The sequence below is a fragment of the Electrophorus electricus genome, chromosome 23 (genome assembly GCF_013358815.1).
Source record: "Electrophorus electricus isolate fEleEle1 chromosome 23, fEleEle1.pri, whole genome shotgun sequence".
NCBI classification, from domain to species: Eukaryota; Metazoa; Chordata; class Actinopteri; order Gymnotiformes; family Gymnotidae; genus Electrophorus; species Electrophorus electricus.
In genome coordinates this window covers 995,853-1,018,763 of record NC_049557.1, presented here as the reverse complement: position 1 = coordinate 1,018,763, position 22,911 = coordinate 995,853, and the positions used below count along the sequence as shown (strand labels likewise).

The following is a 22,911-nucleotide window of genomic DNA, read 5'->3' as shown; positions in this document are numbered from 1 at the left end:
CAGGTTGGGGACCGCTGCTACGAAGACGGCATGTTTGAAGCAGCAAGGCTGCTCTTCAACAACGTGTCTAATTTTGCACGGCTAGCGTCCACACTAGTCCACCTTGGCGAGTACCAGGCTGCCGTGGACAGTGCCCGCAAAGCTAACTCGACACGCACGTGGAAAGAGGTAATTAGCTGATAATTGGCACTTTGTTATGGCCAGTAAAGCAAGTTCAAACTATAACTTGTGCATCAATTCCAGTGAGTGTAAGATGTGGAAAAAACAAATTCATTAGTTTTACATCACCAATATTGAAAATGCACTAATAATGTAGAGAGAGATGAGACAGAATGCATTTGCAGAAATCAGCAACATTTATTTTGGGCTAATCCACAATCAGGATCCATTACACAGTCCAGGCTCGAAGAGCCAGGAGTTAAGGAAGTCAGTGTGGCAGATGTTAGTGTTCTTTAGCCTTGGTCAAGAAACACATAAAGTCTTAGTGAGGTTTTAGTGCTCAAGACTAGGGAGCATGTCTTTATTCCGTATAAACCATCTCTAAAGAAAGCACTTCTTACATAACTTTTAAAGGTCCTAACATGGGTGTTGTCAACTTTTGTTGGTCATCAGAGACAAGACTGGCCACAAAACGGGACATAAAATACTCCATTTACATTTCTACACTTTACCACTGCCATTACAAAGAAAAACCTTCAGGGTATTTAAAAAGCATGTCATCAAGAACAGTAATTGTAACAGTGATAAGAACTCAATAAAATCCATCCTGGCATGATCAAACAGAAACTTGAGTTCAGGATGCGCTAAAAGCAAAGGGTTGTTAATTTTCTCTGTCTTCATTGTCATATAGATTTTTACAAAACTGGTCAGCAAATGTGGAAAAAAAAATTCTACATGTAGAAAATGTAGAATTATTATTTTTTTTTCATAGCTAGCGTGACCCCCCCCCCCCCCCCCCCGGCACAAAATAATTTAACCAGAAAGGAAAAGGATGTTTTTGGTGAACTACAGTCAAGACGATCTTCTGGAGCAGTCCTTTTGCCAGTGATGCATTTCTGAAACCGGCACTTGGCACTGTGCTTCAAACACATCAGTTAATGAAGAAAGGGAAATAAACTGATCAGTGGATAACATTTGAACGGGGACAGCAATAGTTGCTTAGCAAAGCAATCAGCTCTGTGATTCTCTTCAGAGACAGGGTCTCTGGTTGAAGTGTGAGCTTCTCACGTGCACGTGGCAACACAGCTAGGTAACATGATTACAGGAGATTAGATACCAACTGACCATGCACGAAGGACAATCCCAGAGAAGAACCCATGTTCACACCAGATAGTACCAGGAGTGTGCGCTATTGAGAAAACCTAATTGCTGTCTGTGTATACAGTGAGAGGTTGGCTGTCAGTCAAAATGCATGCTCTGGTCAAAGCAAAAAGTTCATCAGCAAAAAAGAACTCAGTAAATGGAACAATTGCAGCGGACCAATAGTAGAAACGATTGCATCTGACAGAAGGAGTGGCATCGGAAAGCCTCAGAGATGAGCCAGCAAGAGAAAATGCAGTCAGAATTTGGTTCATGTATGTCAGTCGGGTCAGGTCTGGATTTTAGAATTGTGTCCAACACCATTTGGTAGCCAGTGGAATATTGTATTGCTCTGTGACCAGAAAACCTGAAGCTCTAACTGTGACAATCTAAAGACAGTGGGACATGAACATGCTGCTCCGATTTCAACCAAAAATGACAGCTTTGTCCCCATGGCAACCAAAGATTTGAAACCAAATCTGAGGAAACTTTAAGATGTTATATTACGTTCTATCCCACCGTGTCCTCTTCTTTATCATTTCACAGATTACTAATATTGAGAGGAGGCTGCTGGTTTGATATGTAGTCTCCCTGTTTGAGCTCTGGACAGTTTCTAGCCCAGTGACCTAACTGGCCACAGTTGAAACGTGCAATAAGTTTGTTAGATGGTTTGTCCTCTCACCCAATGCGAGAAGCTTTGGCTTGTTTTGCAGTTGGTTATAAAAGTCCTTCGGGGAGCCGCATTTTGATGTAGTTGTCTTGTCTTACCCTCCCGCATGGTCAGAGGCTGCTTGCTGCAGCCTATCCACAAATTCGTCTACAGGCTTGCCACGTCTTTGGCGTTGACCTTTCTCCAGTCTGTAGTGACAGGGAAAACTGCACTTTTATCACCCATGAAGTCATCAGATCCTTCACACGGGTTGCCAGCTATTCTTTGGGCTCTGCCTTTCCAGTTGCCTTTAATTAAAGTCCTTTTTAAACCACACATCTTGGAGATAATAAAGTGCCATTTTTGATGTGCAGGGTTATACGTGTGGTTTGTTAGCCAGTTGAGTGATGGTCTTATTGATGGTGATCCAAGGATTAGTCAGGCCTTTAACCAGCCTGTTCATCTCTGAAGATCTGGAAAGGCGAGAGAGATGTGACTTGCCCTCTCAGGTTTGGGAAAGGCAGGAGAAGTTCTTGAAAGTGGAATGAGGGGGTGTTTGGTGTCTGAGAGTCTGGGGACCATCCCTCTGTTTTCCATTTGTGAAGGCCCTGCTTCTTCTTTGTCATCATCTGGTCATGCAGGTTCGACTAATGCCTTTGGTGAGTCTGCTGGTGGTTCTGCAGGCCCTCTTAGACACACAGCCAGAGCTTAAACTTTACATAATGAACTAGGAATGAAATATAAATATATGACTGCCACAAAAATCAGATAAAATAATGAAAGCTAAAATAAGGAATAAAAATTAATCAAAGGATACAAAGATAAACAGATAACAAGTAGAAAACTACAACTCAACAGCCGAAATGCTGGCAACAACAAACAGAGGTCTTAATTCAGTCCGTGGTTGAAGGTCTGGAGTCAATGAAATGTAACAAGATGATAACATCAAAACACAGGACCAAATGTAAAACAAAAAAAGAAATACAGAGATAAGGACATGAATTTGGAAAACAAAGAAAATACAAAAGGAGAATAACCGACGAAGCCGTCAGCCAAACACCGGCTATGGATACATAGATAAATAAAGAGAAACGAGACATCACTGCACCCAGTACAGAGTGGAGACACACGAGACGAAAGGCAAGGGTGGAGGAAGAAACTAAAACAGAACCACATGGTGACCGCCATAGGAGCAGAACAAAAGCGCAGTGTGATGCCACCTTGGCTGGGGAACAAAAAAAAGTATCATTTGATATTTTCTAACCTTTCTCAAATGCTTAGTGACATTTTTGGCTTTGAACTGGTGCAGGTATAAGAAAAAAAATCAGTTGCTGGTTGTTATTATATGAAATACCTGTGTCTGTGTGTGAAACTTTGCAGGTGTGCTTTGCGTGTGTAGATGGAGAAGAATTCAGGCTGGCTCAGATTTGTGGCCTGAACATTGTAATTCATGCTGATGAGCTGGAAGAACTTATCAGTTACTATCAGGTATGGTACTGCTGTCAACATTACACACAGACGTCACAGAATTAAAACATTTGATAATATTTTACGCCCTCTGTGTGCGTGCGTGTGTCAGGAGCGGGGTTATTTCGAGGAGCTCATCATGCTCTTGGAGGCGGCGCTTGGTTTGGAGCGTGCTCATATGGGCATGTTCACTGAGCTGGCCATTCTGTACTCCAAATACAAGCCCCAGAAGATGAAAGAACATCTCGAGCTCTTCTGGTCCAGAGTCAACATCCCCAAGGTAAAACCACACACACACACATCCACACACACAGATGCATGCTATGATACATAAACCCTCATTGGGATAAACCAGCTGCCAGAACTTGATGCACAATGGCTCGGCTGGCCTACATAACGCACTCAGAATGAGATACCAGAGCTGGCCTGTGCAGCATACAGTCATAACATCAGTTAAATGTGATCATTGTTAGAAATGTTGTGTTGGTGCTGGTCATCAGGTGCTGCGGGCAGCAGAACTAGCCCACATGTGGGCGGAGCTTGTTTTCCTGTATGATAAGTATGAAGAGTACGACAACGCCATCGTCACTATGATCACACACCCCACAGATGCATGGAAAGATGCTTCCTTTAAAGAGATCATCAGCAAGGTGACTAACACACTCTCACACATTCAGCAAGGAGAGGTTATATCTCGGAGCTCTCTCTCTCTCAGTTCTGCCTAACTGTCTCATGGTTTTTGTTTTATCCCTTGCTTGCTTGCTCTTGCTTAAATACAGGTAGCGAATGTGGAGCTGTACTATAAATCACTGCAGTTCTACTTGGAGTACAAACCACTGCTACTCAATGACCTGTTGACTGTTCTAGCACCTAAACTGGACCACACAAGAGCAGTCAGCTTCATCACCAAGGTTTGTACCCATGCATGCACACAAACACACACACACACACACACACACACACACACTCTCAAGCACACACAAGCATACAAACATTCATTCATTCCAAATTAAAACCTTATTTAATTTATACTCCCTTCCACTGGAAAAACTCATGGATAAACAAATAGGATAAACAAATGTATCAATATAACAATGATAAATAGTCTTGGCATTATTAATGGTGATTGTGATGTTCATTTTCACAGGGGAAGTTCACCAACAGTCACATCTGATATCTCTTAGACATGTTTTGGATATTGATGGATCACTTTTTGAATCATTATATGGAGTGTCAATAATTTTTTTTTTTTTATTCACCACTAATGAATGACAAACTAAATAATAGTCAGGTGAATTTATTGCTCTGTGCTAATTGATTTGTCAATGTTGATTTCTTCTAAACATATTTTTAAGAAATGAAACATCGAAAACAGCCCTATTTTTTTTGTCGTAATGGTCAATGCATTTCTGTTGTGATTTGGTTCATTCTCTTCTATGTGGTTCATGGTTTTCAGCTGAGGCAGTACAAACTGTTCCACTAAGAGAGTTCATTTTCATTCTTTCCATTAAGTGGCAGGGTGTTGTTTATTATTAAATTATGGCTATGAGCAATATAACACTGCGAATGGCTCAAACTGACATGGCACAAGGAATCAAAAGCCACCCACCTCGGACGCTACCTCACATCCATACTCTCATTCTAGGAGTGCCGTTTTTTTTTAAGCAATTTAGCGAATAGGCTAACATGTCCTGAAAGTAGTCCCGATACAGCGGATGAATACAGGAGGGAAAATGGCCATTATAGAAAACTTGTATTATAGAAGGTTTCTTTCAAAGAGTCTTGACAACATAATTTTGATGAGGCGTTTGTGTAAAGTGTGTGTAATGTGTATTTTGCCATTCAGTATAGTTGGGATGGGATTGGGAATTATTTGAATTAGTTTTAATAAATTGTTTAAGTAACTAATTGATAACGCTTGAAATTGTTAATACTTAGAAGTGCTCAAAAATGAAATAATCTGAATTCCCTCTTTAAAAAACATTTGTGTGAACTTTTTTAAAAATCTTTTATTCACTTTTTTTCTAAATGTAAAAAGTATAATAAAAGGTACACACACACAATGCTAACTACTGTAAAACATTTTTTAGGAAAATCAGCTGAGGTTGGTTAAGCCGTATCTGAGATCTGTGCAGAGCCACAACAACAGAGCAGTGAATGAGGCCTTAAATGACCTGCTGACAGTGGAGGAAGACTTCCAGGTACACACACACACACACACACACACACACACACACACACACACACACACACACACACACACACACACACACACACACACACACACACACACACACACACACACACACACACACACACACACACACACACACACACACACACACACACACACTTTGTCAGCAGGCATAGATGCTTGTATAATGTGTACTTTTGTGGCCTTTCCCACCACTGGCCTCATGCCTGCTGTCTGCAGGGCCTGCGCGCGTCCATCGACGCCTACGACAACTTTGACTCCATCAGTCTGGCTCAGCGGCTGGAGCAGCATGAGCTGATCGAGTTCAGGCGCATTGCCGCTTACCTCTACAAGACTAACCAGCGCTGGGCTCAAAGCATCCGGCTCTGCAAGAGAGACAAACTGTACAAAGTATGCACACACTGCACAGTTTTCAACTCCTACAATTAAAATAGATTGTCATCAAAGGTAATTATTGTTTGACAAAAGTGTCTATAATGAAATCCATTTAGAAATGGGGCATGATTCCCATATGATTCATTCTGTACACACAGATGAGTATTAAAGATGAGTATTTCAGCCTCAGTCATGTCTTCTGTTCTGCTTGTAATGGAACACAGAGCCAAATGAACCAAAATGATATCAGTGCCCACATCATGAACCCATCAGCCCAGACTGCACAGTTATTGTTTCACAGTCATGGAGTCAAACAATTACATAATCCACAGAAACTATATTTTTGTTTCCACTTTCTGTCTCCCTCTGTATCTCCCTGTCTCCCCGTCTCCGTGGGTCAGGACGCAATGCAGTACGCGGCAGAGTCGAAGGATGGTGAGCTGGCCCAGACCCTGCTGCACTGGTTCCTGGAGGAAGGCCAGAGAGAGTGCTTTGCTGCCTGCCTCTTCACCTGCTATGACCTGCTGGCTCCAGACGTGGTGCTGGAGCTGGCCTGGAGGCATGGACTGCTAGATCTCGCTATGCCTTTCTTCACCCAGGTGATGAGGGAATACCTCACCAAGGTGGGTCGTGCATACACACGCACACGCAAGCACATGCGTACACAAACGCATGTATACATGCATACACTCGGATGCACACAAAGAGCCTTACCAAGTTTTACTGAGAGGGGCCATTTTTACTGAGAGATGGGGTGCTTTGGTGGTTCATTGAATCATAGATCCATATCTGTCTCCCCTCTTCTGCAGGTGGATGAGTTAGCTGGGCAGGTGAAGGTCTCTGGCTATTTTCTTTACTTTTTCTGTCTATTCTGTCTCCTTTTCTATTTCTCAGTCTTTCCATTCTGTCTCACTTACTCTGTCTCTGTATAGTATGTAGAGAGTGCACTAACTGACCTCTCACACCTCTAAGAGGTCACACTGTAGTCTGCTTGATGGACTGTAATACAGCTGTAGCACGGCTTGGAGAGTACTAAATGTGTGTGTTTATGTTTGTGTGTATAGAGTTTATAAAAACTGTCAGTTAAGTGTATGTAGTATCTAGTGTCATCAAACTCCACATCCACTGTTTTCCTAGGTGTCTCATCCAGACCTGGTGACGTCTAGAGCAGAAGAGTAGGTTCTGTTATCCAAAGCCAAGAAAAAACACTTTGGCTGTGGTTGTTCCTATAGCAACCATTCTGAACTGTCATTTGATTGTGTGACTGTAAACATGTAGCTATTAGAGCAGATCACCCTTGACAAATGGCATTGTCATTTTAGTCTCATTCCTTCTTAAGATCAGTTTGCAGGTCTTAATCTTTTATGTCTCAAAGGTGGAGGCTTTCAGGGTTGCTTGTGGTGCAGTATGCCAAATTTGCCTGTAGATGGCAAATGTTACATTTTCGTAGTCTGTTGTAGCATTAGGGTTTTCATTTTATTGGGAACAGGTCAGATAAGAGGGTTTGAGATATCATTTCACTTTGGCATGAAGTGCGTGATGTACAGTTTGATTGCTTGCATGAATAAGGGTGTGAAATCTTTTCACATATTTCTGGAGATCTGCTTTCAGGCAGAACATACATAAGACATTTGGAGACAAAATGTGTCCCACTGCTGTGGGAAGATGGTGAAAAAGTATGGGAAAGCATTACTAGTGTGTCGGGGAGCAGCTAGGACTTTTTGGACCCAGGATGCCACATGGCACCCTGTTGCAGCATGGGCTCACACTGTGGGACCCTCTGAGCCTGGTTGTCCTCTCCTTATCAACACCCTGCTAGAGAGGCATTTAAGACTTAGCATAGCACAGGAGATCAGTTAGCAGTGGGATACATTTTTCCATGCCTCGAGTGTTTGGTGCATGGTGACTTCTCCGTGTGTTTTAGGTGGATAAACTGGAAGAGGCTGAGAGTAAGAGAACCACTGAAGAAGAAGGCAGTGAACCCACCTCTATAGTATACGGTACGTGGACAAGGAGACCAAGGGGGATATCACCTGTATTGATCTTTTTATTGATTTCCTTGAGGAACATGCAGATGTCAAGAGCTGTATTGTTCACTGTAAATGAGTATATTTGCACTTCATAATTTGTTTGTGTGTGTGTGTGTGTGTGTGTGTGTGTGTGTGTGTGTGTGTGTCTGTAAGCAGGTCAGCAGCTGATGTTGACTTCGAATCAGACCCCAGTAGCACCCCAAGTTGCATACCCTAGTTATGGCTATGCTACCCCTGGATACACCACAGCAGCCTATGGGTTTAACCTTCAGTCTTAACTCCCTGGTCCCCAAACAACCTTTAACCTCCCTCACTACTCTAGGAACCCTGGGAAACGTATGCCTATGAAACAGAGGCCAGTCAAGCATGATGGAAACACTGAAACCAACAAAATACAATGCAAACAATCAAGCAAAACGCCATGCTAAATGTGCTTTAACCATAGAGTTTCATTCTTCACTAATGAAGCAAACCTAGCTGTGTGTAAGATTTTATATTTTTAATAGTTTTATAGACATGTAGCATTGATGGCAAAAGGAAGAATATAGGTACTAAAACACCTCAAAATTAGCACTGTACCAACCAGACTGTCTCACATGAATAAATGTTTCAGTGAATATATATACACTGTCATTCAGTAGACACTAGTGATTTATGTCTGGTATGAGCTCATTTCTCAGTTCTTCTCATTTTCATATTCAGCAGTATTACATTTTTTTGTTTACATTCATAGAGATACTAGATTAATTGTGAGAAGTATGTCTGGAAGAGTAAAGTAGTGCACAGATGAGGGTGAGTTTTACGAAGAGCATTGTAGCGTTCTGTTCCCTGTCTCTTCAACATGATACTCACAAGATAATGTCTTGATCTTTGTACCAGGCTGCTTTTGAAGAGCATTCATTATGGTGAATTTCACATGGCATGTCTGTAGTTCACAGCTTTTACTTGTATGTTGTAGATTTAGGGATTTACACCACATTCAGGGCAAGAAATACAACACAAAGTAAATATATCTTTGCAGGTTCTTGTTAGTTACGAGTTATGCATAATTTATGATGCTCTTCAATGGGTTTATGTTCAGTGTTCCTGCAAGCCATAAGCAATGTCTGTAGTGTAATGTAGTGGAAGGGAAAAAAAAGATTTTTTAGGAAAAGATAAAATACAAAAACATGAGGGTCTGGCAAACCTGTTTTGGTTGCTAGGCTTTGCAGGCGTGGTAGTGTCTCTGGAGTGTTATGAACTTGCTATGAGGAAAAATGGGTGTATGCGTGTGACGGCTGCTTACTTAAGGCGCCAAGCACGCAGATAAAAAAAAATAAAAGTTTACACATACTAATTACAATATAATGGATTGTGTTCTTTTTTAAAATCTCAAAACCCAAACCTGTTTGTCGTGGTAACCCTGTAAATCCCAGATATGCCATATTCATTTACCTACGAATGAGCTGAGCACCCCGTCTTTCTTGTACTGTCAATGCATATTTCCGTATACTTACAAAGTAATAATGACAATTACATAATTTATAAAAGTATTTTGTTATGTAATGTTATAAGAGCAAAGGACAACTTGGTCTTCCAGATGTGAAAACAGTCTTGGGTAATTAAAAAGGCACTGCTTCCTGCTTCCTGTTAGGTTTACAGGCCTACAAATGCCTGACTGTAGAATATTTTCATGGCTAAAACAAAAACATTTAGCACTAACTTTAAAATTTTTTTAAAGGATAGCCCATTTGAAGTCGTTTGATTAAGGGGAAGCGGGTAGTGTCTCGATGACTCTTCTTCATATCCGGTAATAAACAAAATTTGTAAACTTAAATGTAAAGAAGCCCAACGCGTATCTAAAGCAGTTTCCTGCATCCGTAAAGTGATTAAGTTTTAACGTTCCACCTTAAAACGAGTTTCTCCATGACAAGGATGTGACGCCGACTCCGGTGTAGACAGAAAAGAACCGGAGAAATCAAGCGCCCCGCCCTGTCTCTGTATGGGGCTACACGGGCGGAACCCAGCGCGGCCCGTGGCGGAGTCTTCGGCGTGATAGGCTGACCCAGCCTCGCCTGTCAACTGCCCGATCATCCGCTGTGTGTCGGAGGCAGGACTAAGTTACTAAATCCATACATAGAACAGCGCTGGTACATTACAGCTCCGCCAGGCATCGTTTACGCTTGGCGTTTCATTAAGTAGCCACTTTGAAAAGGCCGTTGTAACAACTATCGCAACAGTTTAGCCAGTTTTTGTCAGAAAATGTCTGAGCAGCCCACACGCCTCGGTCCGTCTCAGAGACCCCGCGTAGCAGCGGCAGCAACCGGCGAAAAAGCCAAACTCACGCATCCTGGCAAAGCGATCCTAGCAGGTAGGTTTTACTTTTTGGATAGTTGAAATTATTTATGAAGATGCAGGCATGCTTTCCCGAAGTTGTTTCGTTGGTTTTCAGTTTAGAGCGCCATTTTATTTTTCAATTAAAATTTCAGTATACTTGCATCGAAACTTGGACAAGTCGCTCAGAGATGAGAACGGGCAGCCTCGGCGAAGTGCAGTTTACTTTCTGCTTTCCATTTCGTGCTGTTAGCAGAGGCGTTCCCTGCAAGTGCTCTGAATGAATGAATGAACGCTTTCAGGAAACTTAACCGGAAACTCTCAGCGGTGAACTATATGATGGCTACTATTTACTCTTTTTGCACTGACAGCATGAGATCCTGAATCCACAATGTGCAGCCAGCAACTGCATACCTGTATGCTATTTTGCTGCCTGATTATCAAGTCAAATCAAATTTAAGTCAAACACGCGTTGACACAAATGAATGGGGTCACTAAGCCAGCGGCGACGGTGACAAGGGATAACCAGTATTAACGAAGAAAGCTTGAGAGAACTTGCACTGCATTTGAATTGGTCTGCCTGCCGATGCAAAATAACACCTTTTATTACTAGCGTTCTTCACAGAAGAGCAGAGTCATACTTCATCACAACCTAATCAAAGGTATTTTGCTGCCTAATCAATATCCCACTGCAGGCGTGTTGATTTGAACCTCTGTTGGAAGATGGTGTAAGACTCCTCTGTAAGATGCTTTGATGATTAGTTGTTTTGCTATGCAGAATGCTAAGAAAAATAGGCTTATGTTTAATACACCTTAGGAGTAGCTAGTAGTTGACCAGTTATCAGTACAGTCTTGCTGGATGGACATAAAAAAATCGGAGTGCTAAGATTGATCTTGAGAGCAATCACTTTCATTGCTTATTTAGCTTTTTAATTTTCATATTTTAATCCATTGCATATCTTTAATGTAGTTGTAAATAACTGAGCTATTTCCACTAGATCGCTGTGAGATCAAAAGAAAGAAAAATATTCACAAATTCTCACATGGTCATAAATTATTAATCAATACTCTACCTTCTTCCCCCTGTCCCACTCTTACCTTTCTATTCTCTTCCAGTTCCACCACCCTGACACCCCAATAAAGCTGTTAAAAGGTTCACCTGCTATCTGAAATGACCACTTTAATGTCTACTGTGTTATTTTCTTCATGAAAACCCTTTCTTGCATCATATAGTCACCCTATACAATTTCAAGTGGCAAATGCGGCAGTATGTTTAACTACATGGAAACTAGACTGAGAGTAGGACAAACAACACTTGCTTTCACCACAGAAACCATATATATTAGCTAGCCGAACCCATTCCTTTAGTCTTGCGCCCTTATTAAACACTGTTGACAGGGAGTAGGGACTACATTAGTCACATTAATGTGCAAATTACCATAGTCTGTAGACAGGTAAGATGCTCTTGGGCGGAGTGCTTAGTTAAGAATGCTACAATACAACTGTCAGATGATCTAACAAAGGAATGTGTAGAGATATCATGATTTAAAAATGATTTTTTTTCCAAATACATCTTTCAGGCCTTGACGTCTGTTCAGATAGTTACAGACACAGTGGCAAAGTTCATTGTTTACAAAATCTCACTGGACTATTTCTGCATGAGACCTACTTTCAGACATTGCTGGGTTACCCTTTTAGTGTGCTTGAAATCTTCCTGTCTAGCACACAGTGTAGAGTGTAGAGCACCCAATACTGCTTCTGCTATCTTTTACTTTAAAGACAGTTAGTTTTTTACTATGTAGTGACCAAAATTAGGGTCGAGATGTGAATGAGTGTGTGTATGATGGCATGGCTCATCTGCCTAAGGTTCCTTTTGTTGGCATTTGCTTTCTCTCTAGAACCCAACTAACCATCTGCACTGCCCCACCCAGTGGCCCACTAGAGAAACCAGCTTTTTGGCATGCACAACAGACCCATCACACACAGGAAATGATGGGACATGAAGTTTAGACAAGGGCTAGGGATTTATAGAAGGACACAGATTCTGTTGTGTCATGGGTAGGCTTGCTCACTGTGACAGTTTAGTAGGGTGTACTTTGTGTGTGTTGGTTTGTGATATATGTGGGTCATCTTGGCAAACCCATGTGTGGTTACCACATAAGTACTATTAATATGCAGTTCTCTTAGCCTCGAGGGCGATCTTTCTAATGTCATTCTTCTTCTATTTTATGTCTCTTACACATGAGTATCTTATTGCTTCATGAGGTGTGTGTGTGTGTGTGTGTGCGTGCGTGCGTGGGCGCACGCGTGCGTGGGTGTGCGTGGACTGTTGCCCTTTTCATCTCTCTGTCTCTATCGCTGTCTTTCTCTCTTTCTTCCTCACTGTGTCTCCCTCTATGCCGCCGGGAGGCTGCAATTAAGCTCGGTGAGTGCTCGTCTCCCATCGGCAGCTGAGGTCTCGTCACGAAGAGTGTCTGGTCACAGCCCTCGTAGGTTCCAGTGCCACTCGGCTACACTGGTGCTCATGCTCCTCTCCGCTGGTGCAGCGCTGCCATCAGCCAGTACACTCACACAGTCCGCATCCTGTCTGCTTGTCCCTCTGACCATATCTTTACCTTTTCTTTATGTGGCCTGTGAGTTTTAATGTGTCCCAGTAATTCACTGCCATCTTTTTTTTTTTTTTTCAGCATTGGCTCTTTCTGGCACACTGGGGGTGTTGTCGAGATCACTACAATTTTATGTAATAAAAGGGGACCAAAATAGAAGGTAGTTTCATTTCGGTGTTTAAGGGTGTGCATATGTGTGGGTGGGTGTGTGTATTATTTTTTTTTTATATTTATAGCTTTATCTGTCATTACTGTTGAAATGACCCTCATGCGTAAGTAACTTATTTTGATGTATGCTGCATCACTTTTAAATTGTCCTCACTGGTTTACTTGGATATCAGTCACCCTAGTGCCCCATCTCTACATCAAGCTCCTACAATGTCAGACATGCTTTATTGCTAAACTTTAATGTTTCCTTTCTATGAAAGATGAAACAAATTATTCATCTACTGCTTGAGCTTTTAAAAGCACTTTTAGTGAGTAATGGTGAATGATATTTTTTTCAAAATCATGTGTTCTTTTTTAAAGATATAACACAGCCCCATTCTGGGCCCATTTGACCCTGTTGGTTGTTCTTCCTATTTGTATAAGAAAGAAACAGATGCTAATCACTGCCATGTGTATGAAGTTTGCTGTGTGTGTGTGTTTGTGCTTTGTGTCACGCATGACGATAGATCATTTGTGCCTATTTTAATGTAGTATGGTACAAAGGAAAGTACTGTGTTTCAGTAGTAGCCTGCATGATATTTTGCAGCTGATGGAAAAAGTTTTTTCTTCATTTGCTAATGAATCATATTAAATGCCATTCTATCAGGTGTTGTACTGCTCCAGATTTTTTGTTGAGTATACATATGCACACACACATATACATAAAGCTGTGTGCCAACAAGAATGTAAAAGCTTTAGGTCTGATTTATGGACGTACTGACCAAATTGGCCAGAAGTAATTTCCTGTACAGCACTATGCAGCCTGATAGATTGAACACTTTGTGTGTGTGTGTGTGTGTGTGTGTGTGTGTGTGTGTGTGTAAGGACATTTACTTGGAGCAGCCTTCTTACAACAGCCATTTATAATTTGTCAACCTTTTGTTTACCAGAGAAAATGCTTGGAGACTAACAGGTAACATTGTGTTAGACAGTGATGGGCCATGAGTCCAAGCACAGAGCATGATGGATATTGGAAGAGAAATGTATTCTGAGTCGTTTGATGGATGGAGCATTCTTCCCGTGAGCAAAGCTGTGAACTGAAGCATTAACTACACTGCCATTCACATCATTTCATTCTCTTTTTAGTCTGTTCCAGTCACGTGAAAATGGACTTCGGGGCATGTAATATGTTTGGTGTCGGGGTGGGGGGCATGTGTGTGTGTGTAAGAAAGAGAAGAATGGTCTTTTAGTAATATTGTACCAGCCTATTCCATTTACACACATTTCAGCAGTTAAAAATGATGTGATGATTTTTTTCCTCTTTGTGCCGGTGAGCTTTCACAGTTCGGTTCTCCCTTATGAGTTCCATAGTGTGACTTCTCTCAACCTGTTAGAGAAACCATGAAATAAGCCCTGTGGCAGTCTGGGTTGTCCCTCCGGGACTACTTTGCGTGTGTGCTAATGATTCATGCTGAGCATCGAGGCTGCAGTAATAGTCCGATGTACTAATATGGGAGGGTGCTTCAAGGATTTCTCAATTTCTCTAGGAAACTAGTGAAGTTTGAGGTGAGCAGGAAGGATGACCACACTTGTCATTTTCTCTGCTGCTAGGTGCAATCGCAGGGGGCATCGAGATCTGTATCACCTTCCCAACAGAGTATGTAAAAACGCAGCTTCAGTTAGACGAGAAAGCCAATCCACCTCGCTACAGAGGCATCGGTGAGTATGTGCAAACAGGAGACGAGCAAACACACCCACAATCACATGCAGACTTATATACTTATACACACATGCATACATACATGTGCCCACACTCACTCACATACTCTGTGTGTGTGTCTGTCTCTCTCTCTCTCTCACACACACATACACACACCCACACACACCCACACAGCAAGGAGATCCTCTTCGGAGTTAATTAGCAGGACTCTCCCGCCCATAATGTGTTCTAGCTTTCTGCCCCTCTCGCGCGAGGTAAACAAACTCAATCTCCCCCCTTCTCTTTCTTCACATGTCTGCCCACATTCTTGGCTAAAACTCTGAGAAGATTTTAATAAGCCTTCTGTCAGCTTTAACAGGCTGCTGCCATTCGCCTGCCACAAAACATCTAAATCATGTTTGCTTCGAATTAATGATGCGTTGTCCCAAGCAGAGAGAGTTAATATATGACTTTGCAGGTTGTGTAGATGCTGGTCTAGCGTTGCTCACTATTTGTTTCCCTAAGTACTGCTCTGACTCTTTCATGTTTTGTCTACAGCGGACTGCGTGACACAGACAGTTCAGGGACATGGAGTGAAAGGCTTGTACCGGGGCCTCAGCTCTCTACTATATGGCTCTATACCTAAATCAGCAGTTAGGTCAGTGTGCGCATGCGTGCACCCGCCCACATACACAAATATTATGCATTTTATTTTCATTTCAGAGTGACTGCTTTAGTGACATTTCTTTTTTAGAGACTTGACATTTATTATGCAGCTTGTTTTTGTTCATGGAGCAAAGGCCAGCTGAAACCCAAAAACACAAACATGCGCGCACACACACGCTCTCTCTCAAACACACACACACATACTCACGCTCTTTCGTCAATACAAACACACAAGCCCTTTTCACATTTATGACAGTTTTGGACATTCAGCTCCCCCAAAGGGTTGTGTGTGTGTGTGTGTGTGAAGAAGTCAGAAGTGTTGCCTTTCTAAGTGCCACTAAGCCACAGAGTAGCAGGGAATGTTGCTCTGATTGACAGCACAGGATAAACAGGCAGGTTCAGCAGTGCATATCTGACACACACACACACACACACACACACACACACACACACACACATATCTGACACACACACACACACACACACACACACACACACACACACACACACACACACACACACATGCATGCACTCACGTGCACCCCTCCCCCCCCCCGGTTTAATGTAAGTTGCTTAACTAAGATGACCGTGATGTTAATTGCACAGGTATGAACTGCTATAACTTGAAACTTGAAACCTGCCCTACAAGTTGAGGTTGCTCCAGTGTGGTTGCATGTAGGTGAAGTGAAAGATGCCTTCTGCGAAAGCCTCTGCGAGGGTTCGGCTGTTCTGTCCCTTCACTCCCTCCCCCTTTTACCGTATTCTGATTGATTGGCTCTGAATCCTCCCTCAGCTCTGTACTCCTCTCCTCCTGTTTTCATTAGCTGATTGGGCTTGCACCAAGATGGAGAGAGAGAGGGAGAGGGGGAGAGGGGGAGGGGGAGAGAACAAGATGGATCGACCTTGCGGATACCCCACTAATGGAGCCAGTGTCATTAGGCCCTGCCTATGAAGACAAATGGAACCGTGACTCATCTAAGAGTGGTGCTACTGATGTCACATCCTGTCCCACCCTGTTTTGATCAAACCTTCCCTCTTTTATCCCATTAATTTGTCAAAAATGCAGAAGCACCTGTTTTTAATTTTGTTCCTGTTGGGCTTTCATGGGATTACAGAGACAATCACTGTTCATTATGTTCAGTCCGACTGGATTCGATCCCACGCTCGGGCAAACGACACAAAGGAGGGCAGAGGAGGCATCTGTTTTTTTTTTAATCATGTTTTGCAGCCCGGTATGAATAATGTGTTTGTCAGATAGACAGTGTGGAAGAGAATGAGAGACACAGAGTGATGGACAAGGACAGATTCCTTTTCTGAGTTCTTGTGCTTGTCCTGTCAAAGAGCTGTTGAAATCTAATAAAGCAAAGGATAAATGGCCCAGTAGAGAGAGAGAGAGAGCACATGAGGGAGAGAAACAGACAGCAACACACAGATGGGGAATAACTGGGTGAGCAGCAGAGCGAGATATGGAGCGATTTAAGGTGGGTATGCGTGCGCCTCGGCGTGGACATGATGGCAGTAAGGAGACGCACATCAGACAGGCGGCCGTTTGCATGAGTGCTTGATTCTTGGGTGTAACATCCTCCCCCCCCCCCCCCCCCCCAAGTCCACAACTCAATTCAGAGCTATTAATAGCTCAGTCTCTGCCTGGGCGTCCTCCAGCTTTTCTTTCTCATTGATGAGGCAAAGTGGACAAAATAGATAGATAAAAAAAAAAACTCTCCTTAAGTTCCTGGATCCTGCTGTTAGTTACCAGTGCTCTCCTTGCCAGCGGTTGCCTGGGTTACCATCGATACCAGCTGCTTACAGAGGACTGTGTCTTCTTGGCAGGTGGTAAATATTCGACAGGGCTGCAGGCTCACTCTGTCTGGCAGGCAGGGAGAGGTGCGTGTGTGCGCTCATCTGTGTTTGTGTTTCTGTTTCTGTTTCTGTTTGTCTTTGTGTTTGTGTGCATCAGCAGTAGCGCTTGAGTGATAGATTATGGGAGGAGTGAAATCTCTAATTCCAATGGAAATGCATTGCTGTGCTTCTTTTAGGCTGACTCAACTAGACTCATTCTATGAGTCTGATGGGGAAATGATTTAGAATTTATTTAGACTGATAATGACCGACTAATGTTGATAAAGTGCTCTCTCTCTCTCTCTTTGTAGGTTTGGCATGTTTGAGATCCTCAGTAATCAGATGCGTGATGAGACTGGGAGGTTGGATGCAACACATGGTTTTGTATGTGGCCTTGGGGCAGGGGTCATGGAAGCGGTGCTTGTTGTCTGCCCCATGGAGACGATCAAGGTCAGAGCAAAAGCCAAAGGGATGTCTCACCCCTTCGTTAGTGGCATCGCAGTGATTTTAGATGTTCTAACACTAACAGTATACAACTTCACAAGGATAACTGTATTGTTTGTCTGCCATAAGATCTGAAATTGCAAATGAAATATTTCAGATTTTCAGAAGTATCCTTCTATTTTATAAGACAGCCTAAACATGTTTGGTACATGTTAATAATTTTGTTTTAGCACATCAAACGATTACAGAAAGGTGACTCAAGTCATCCATTGCTGGATAACTCGTGGTGCCTGGACCTGAAACTGCAGATACCTTCATAATAAAAGAAATATCGCTCGGTCAGTTCCAGTAGTTGTGCAGCCTTAACTTCAGTTGTTCTCCCTTCCTTTACTAGGTTAAATTCATCCATGACCAGACATCAGCCAACCCCAAATACCGTGGCTTCTTCCATGGGGTCCGAGAGATCATCCGAGCCCAAGGTACAGAAAGCTGCATTTTTTTTTTAGGGCTGCGGTGCTCTCTGCTGGTAAGAAGAGGTAGTGCGTGGCTCTCTGTAGATACTGTAAAATTCCATTTCAAAAGGAACAGCTCACCTGTTTTTGAATTTTTAAAAACCGTAATAATTAACATTATTATCTCTCATGAGTCGGGGTCTAGAGTCCTTGCGATCTCCATGGTAACCCATAATCTCTCTCTCTCTCTCTTTCTTTTTCCCTCTCTCTCTCTCTCTCTCTACTTCACTCACTTACTCTCTCAGGGATCAGGGGAACATATCAGGGTATCACAGCAACTGTTCTCAAGCAGGGCTCCAATCAGGCCATCCGGTTCTTTGTTATGACCTCACTGAAGAACTGGTACAAAGGTTTGTATCCATGAACACATGTGGGGATGTGTGCTAAAATTTGGTATTACATTAATTACAGTTGTACAAATGCAATTTGAAATGCTGCTTTCGGTCGATTTTCTGACGGATTAGCTAACGAAAAAGTCACATGATCTGAACATTTTAAATGTTACTCTGTTATTGCCATTACTTCATCCAACTTCTACTTTGCGTTACCTAGGTAACGACCCCAGCAAGCCCATGAACCCAATAGTGACAGGCCTATTTGGCGCAGGAGCGGGTGCTGCTAGCGTGTTTGGAAACACCCCTTTAGATGTCATCAAGACCAGAATGCAGGCAAGCGCTTATCACAGGTGCTGCATGCAGGGAGCTGTGACCTGCAGTCAGTGTTGTTTCTTCATTTCATCTGACTACTGTTCAAGATGATGTGTATGTTTCTCTCAGAGTCTGGAGGCTCACAAGTACAAAAGTACACTGGACTGTGCTGTGCAGATCATGAAACATGAGGGACCAACTGCGTAAGTGTGCGCGCGTGCGCGTGCGTGCGTGCGCGTGCGTGAGTGTGTGTGTGTGTGTGTGTGTGTGTGTGTGTGTGTGTGTGTGTGTGTGTGTGGATGAGGGCATGTGTGTCTTGTGCGTGATTTTGTCTGTATTTAAATGTTTACGTGAAATGTTTGGCAAAGTGCTATAAAACATTTTAATTATGACTAAAGGTAAATCAAAGTCTGATATCATATGGGGTTTAATTGTGTGAGTATAAACAAAGAACTGGATGTGTTATACAGTACTAACAATACAAAAAGATAACAAGAGGGTGCGAGAGAGCACGTGCGTAAATGCGCACCATGTCTGTGATGGCTCCAGGCTTGCGTTCACAAGCAGAGACCATACTAACTTGTAAACTTGTTTAGTAGATGTGCTGTTATACAAGCTCTTCTGCAGTCAGTGCTTTAAAATCTAAAATGGAAGTCACAAAGGTTCTCGACTGTAGTTCCGAAGTGAGCTAACTCTGTGCCTTGCTCACATTCAGGTTCTACAAGGGCACCATTCCCCGACTGGGCCGTGTATGTTTGGATGTAGCTATTGTCTTCATTATCTACGAAGAGGTGGTGAAGGTCCTCAACAAGGTCTGGAAGACCGAGTGAGAGCAAAGGGAGAGAACAGAAGGGAGGGAGGACATGTGCGGACATCGTGAGACGCAATCACTGTGCCAAAAGACCAAGTGCTTAAAAGTATTTCTTATGTCTCTGATTTACATTATAGTCATTATGATTACATTACTCTTACTGTAGACATTGAAATTTGCACACAGGTGTTTTTAACAGTGGTTCATCTGCTGGGTAGCAATATTTAGTTATAAAGAAATTGTTGTGGCAGCATTTGTTTTAACCTCTAATGTGCCAGTTGGGTGGATAGTTAAAAGTAGAGGTTTCAGCTTCAAGGAACATTCGCTTCTGATTAGGGGACTATCTATGAGTATCTCGCTGTCTAATATTCACAAACACCATCACATCCTCACAACACACGCACAAAGTTTCTTTGAGCTAGAGTTGGGAGAATAATACAGTTGCAAAGTATATAGAATTTATGCTTTTGTAATCTGTTCAGAATGCTTATTTGTAAAATGGATTGTGGTACTATTTGTGTTCTAAAAGAGACATTAAGCTTTCAAAGGATTTAATAAAATAATGAAGTTTGATTTATAGTAGGTAGAGGCAGTAGCACTTTTCCAAATTTAACTTGGGGCCTTTGCTATTTTACATTCCAAATGTAATTACTTATCAGTGGTTGAATGGGTGTAATTAAATGTGCTTTAGATACACTACTTACTTATTTATTTATTTATTTATTTTGAAATTTGTACATTAGGATTATTTTAAGTGTGAGTATTTTTACTTGAATACAATCTAAGTTAAACATTTAAATCTTTGCTTCACTGCTTTTTTTTTTTGTCCAGCTGAGTTAGCATATTGTAGACTAATGTACCCTTTCCACGATTGTGGCTTATTTTGTTATTGTCCACATTAACAGCAGTTGTTTGGGATCCAAGCACTGTAGGAACTGGAACCCTATTGTATTTTTCCTAATTATTCCAATTCCTTGCTGAAACGAATCAGCCAGATGAGACTAAAAGTCCTACAGACATGAAATGTTGGTTCAGAGGTACTAGTCCCTCCTGCTGCTCAGGCGCATGATTCCAGTCCAATCACACCATAGCTGCGTTAGCACACCGAGTCCATAACTTCCAGTCCATAACTCCTATGTCATACAGACAAAATTGCTTTTTACAGTGATTACTAGTCTTCCAGTCTACAAAAAAGCAAACCTTAAAATTTCAAGAAACCTTAAATTCTGCCCACAAATGATTTTGAAACCATTTACATATTATGCAAAATCACAGTCATATTCGAATGCAAACTACTCCTAGGTCTTTGAACAGACTTATACAAATCTGGCCCCCAGATATTCATGAGTCTTTAATAATGATTATTATCAAATTAATGTGAAAATTAATATACCGATACTGTACAAAATATAGCTCCAAGTCATGAGCATTTTGTTGGAATGACATCAAACTTCACAGGTGGGCATCCCAAATGGCTCTGGGGCAGGGCAATTTTGGCATACCTGGATCACTAGTTGGGGCTATAGCATCTAAGAAACGGTCACACTCATTTACGTTATATGACTAATGTGAAACTTGATACATAGTTCTATTTATACCCAGGAAAAGATGTCAAATATCCTGTGTCATAATAGTGCCCAGCCCTCTCACTTCATACTAGACATCTCAACCTCTTGAGCTCTTCACTGGGATCATGTAGGATCCTCCCTTCATCTGTGTTTCACTGAATGACATGACACCTCCAGAAGGCTCACAGTGATGTCTGACAACCCAGACCCACCCCCTTCCGCACTTGGTTTTAAACCAACCATGTACAAAAATGTCTTTATATGTAAACCCACATTGGCCACCCTAGTGACTAAGGCCATACCCAGCCCTGTTAATGACACCGTTAATGCCTGCATCAGTGCCACTGGTTCTTACACCCACAGCACACACAGAGTGTGCTGCCCCATGCAGCCAATCACTGCCTAACCCATAAAATCCATTTTGGCGTCCTGAGTAACTAAGTCCTCACCCAGCCCCACTGGCACCATTAATGCATGCTCAGTGCCACCAGCTCCATCTGGATCTACCGTTCTAGACATGACACAACAATCCACACACCTGCCCAGTCCTCCACATACCTAAGACACTAAATACCTTGGCCATTCCATTTTTAAAATACATTTCCCCAACTAACTTGTGCTTTCCATGTCCACAGCAACTGACTACCCCTTTCAGCTACTTCAGATAATTCCTTCCTTGCTACCCTTAATTTCCTGCCTCTCAAACCTCGTGCCTCAAAATCTTTAAGCAAGAATGTGGCAGACATACACCTGCCACCCACCTCAGTCTCTCACCTCGTCTCTCACCTCAGTCACCAAAACTGCCCATTTCAGCTACTTCCTGTCAAAAGCCTCATCCACTGCATCCTCAAATGAAATTGTTAACTCTATAAAATAAGTCTGCTTACTTTCAGAGTACATCACCATATCCAACCTCAGCATAGTTAAAGCAGTGCAAAATGGGACCTATGTTTTCTGTGTACTTCTATCTATATGTCTGTTTGTCTGTCTGTCTCCAAATAAAAATTTAATGTGACTCATAACCATTACCCACAAGTCTCACCAGGTGATTTTCTGCTTCTCTAAGTTATTGTTCCTGCTTTCCCTATCGCTGTTGCCCTTCGTGCTTCACCTTCCGTGAAATCGCCTGTCCCAAACACTGCTCTTCTGCTTTTCACCTACCTGCCTACCACATCTTTGTGCTCCAGTGTGCTCTCAACTAACTGCTATGCCACTCATGGATTGCACTTACTCCCTGATTTTGTAACTGGTGCAGCCGCTTTTATTACTAGGAGACCCTAACAAAATCAACTTGTGATTTACTTTAGCACAATTCCTCAACTAATCTTGTCAGCGGTGGCTCCAGCACCCCACTCCCATACCATGCCACACTACTTAAACAAAGTGGTACCCCCAGCTACTTCCTTATAGCTTTGATCATAATCCACTCCAGTCTCTCTACTTTGGTGATCGCAGCCTCATAAACGGTCAGTGGCCATCCAATACAAGGCAACAAACCAAACTGGATGCAACCCAATTTAATTTACCTGGTAAAAATGACACTTTTTCTTCTTCAGCTCCATAACTACTTCTTTGTCATTTAATACAGCATTATCACATCTACCTAAACTCTTAACTAGTACAG

The 22,911-nt window shown here is 42.3% G+C and overlaps 2 protein-coding genes across 8 annotated transcripts in view; both read left to right on the top strand.

Moving 5' to 3' along the window:
* Window positions 1–9,377, top strand: part of cltcl1 (clathrin, heavy chain-like 1) — a 33,178-nt gene extending 23,801 nt beyond the window's left edge. For 3 of the 7 annotated variants that reach the window (XM_027022163.2, XM_027022161.2, XM_027022162.2), the window contains 11 exons: window positions 4–168; window positions 3,329–3,436; window positions 3,528–3,695; window positions 3,916–4,065; window positions 4,195–4,326; window positions 5,506–5,616; window positions 5,850–6,020; window positions 6,407–6,628; window positions 6,815–6,841; window positions 7,930–8,005; window positions 8,192–9,377. In XM_027022163.2, the coding sequence (XP_026877964.2) occupies window positions 4–168; window positions 3,329–3,436; window positions 3,528–3,695; window positions 3,916–4,065; window positions 4,195–4,326; window positions 5,506–5,616; window positions 5,850–6,020; window positions 6,407–6,628; window positions 6,815–6,841; window positions 7,930–8,005; window positions 8,192–8,313 (1,452 nt within the window). In that variant the 3' untranslated portion in view covers window positions 8,314–9,377. Of the gene's footprint in view, window positions 1–3; window positions 169–3,328; window positions 3,437–3,527; window positions 3,696–3,915; window positions 4,066–4,194; window positions 4,327–5,505; window positions 5,617–5,849; window positions 6,021–6,406; window positions 6,629–6,814; window positions 6,842–7,142; window positions 7,181–7,929; window positions 8,006–8,191 lie in introns of all 7 variants that reach the window. The other 4 variants (XM_027022166.2, XM_027022165.2, XM_027022167.2 and 1 more) reach the window with 3 other exon arrangements.
* Window positions 9,378–10,005: 628 nt separating this feature from the next.
* Window positions 10,006–22,315, top strand: si:dkey-178e17.1 (tricarboxylate transport protein B, mitochondrial). Its single transcript, XM_027022136.2, has 9 exons — window positions 10,006–10,385; window positions 14,713–14,820; window positions 15,359–15,458; window positions 17,617–17,755; window positions 18,144–18,228; window positions 18,507–18,611; window positions 18,814–18,929; window positions 19,038–19,111; window positions 19,624–22,315. Exons 1-9 carry the CDS (start codon window positions 10,277–10,279, stop codon window positions 19,736–19,738), a joined length of 951 nt encoding a protein of 316 aa, XP_026877937.1. The 5' UTR covers window positions 10,006–10,276; the 3' UTR covers window positions 19,739–22,315.
* Window positions 22,316–22,911: the final 596 nt, after the last annotated feature.

Bases quoted from the DNA above. Each gene is read 5' to 3' on its own strand.
- si:dkey-178e17.1 (XM_027022136.2), top strand. From the start codon at position 10,277: ATGTCTGAGCAGCCCACACGCCTCGGTCCGTCTCAGAGACCCCGCGTA. The intron at 15,459-17,616 runs GTCAGTGTGCGC...CTCTCTTTGTAG, and splicing joins ATACCTAAATCAGCAGTTAG to GTTTGGCATGTTTGAGATCC. The intron at 18,930-19,037 runs GCAAGCGCTTAT...TGTTTCTCTCAG, and splicing joins TCATCAAGACCAGAATGCAG to AGTCTGGAGGCTCACAAGTA.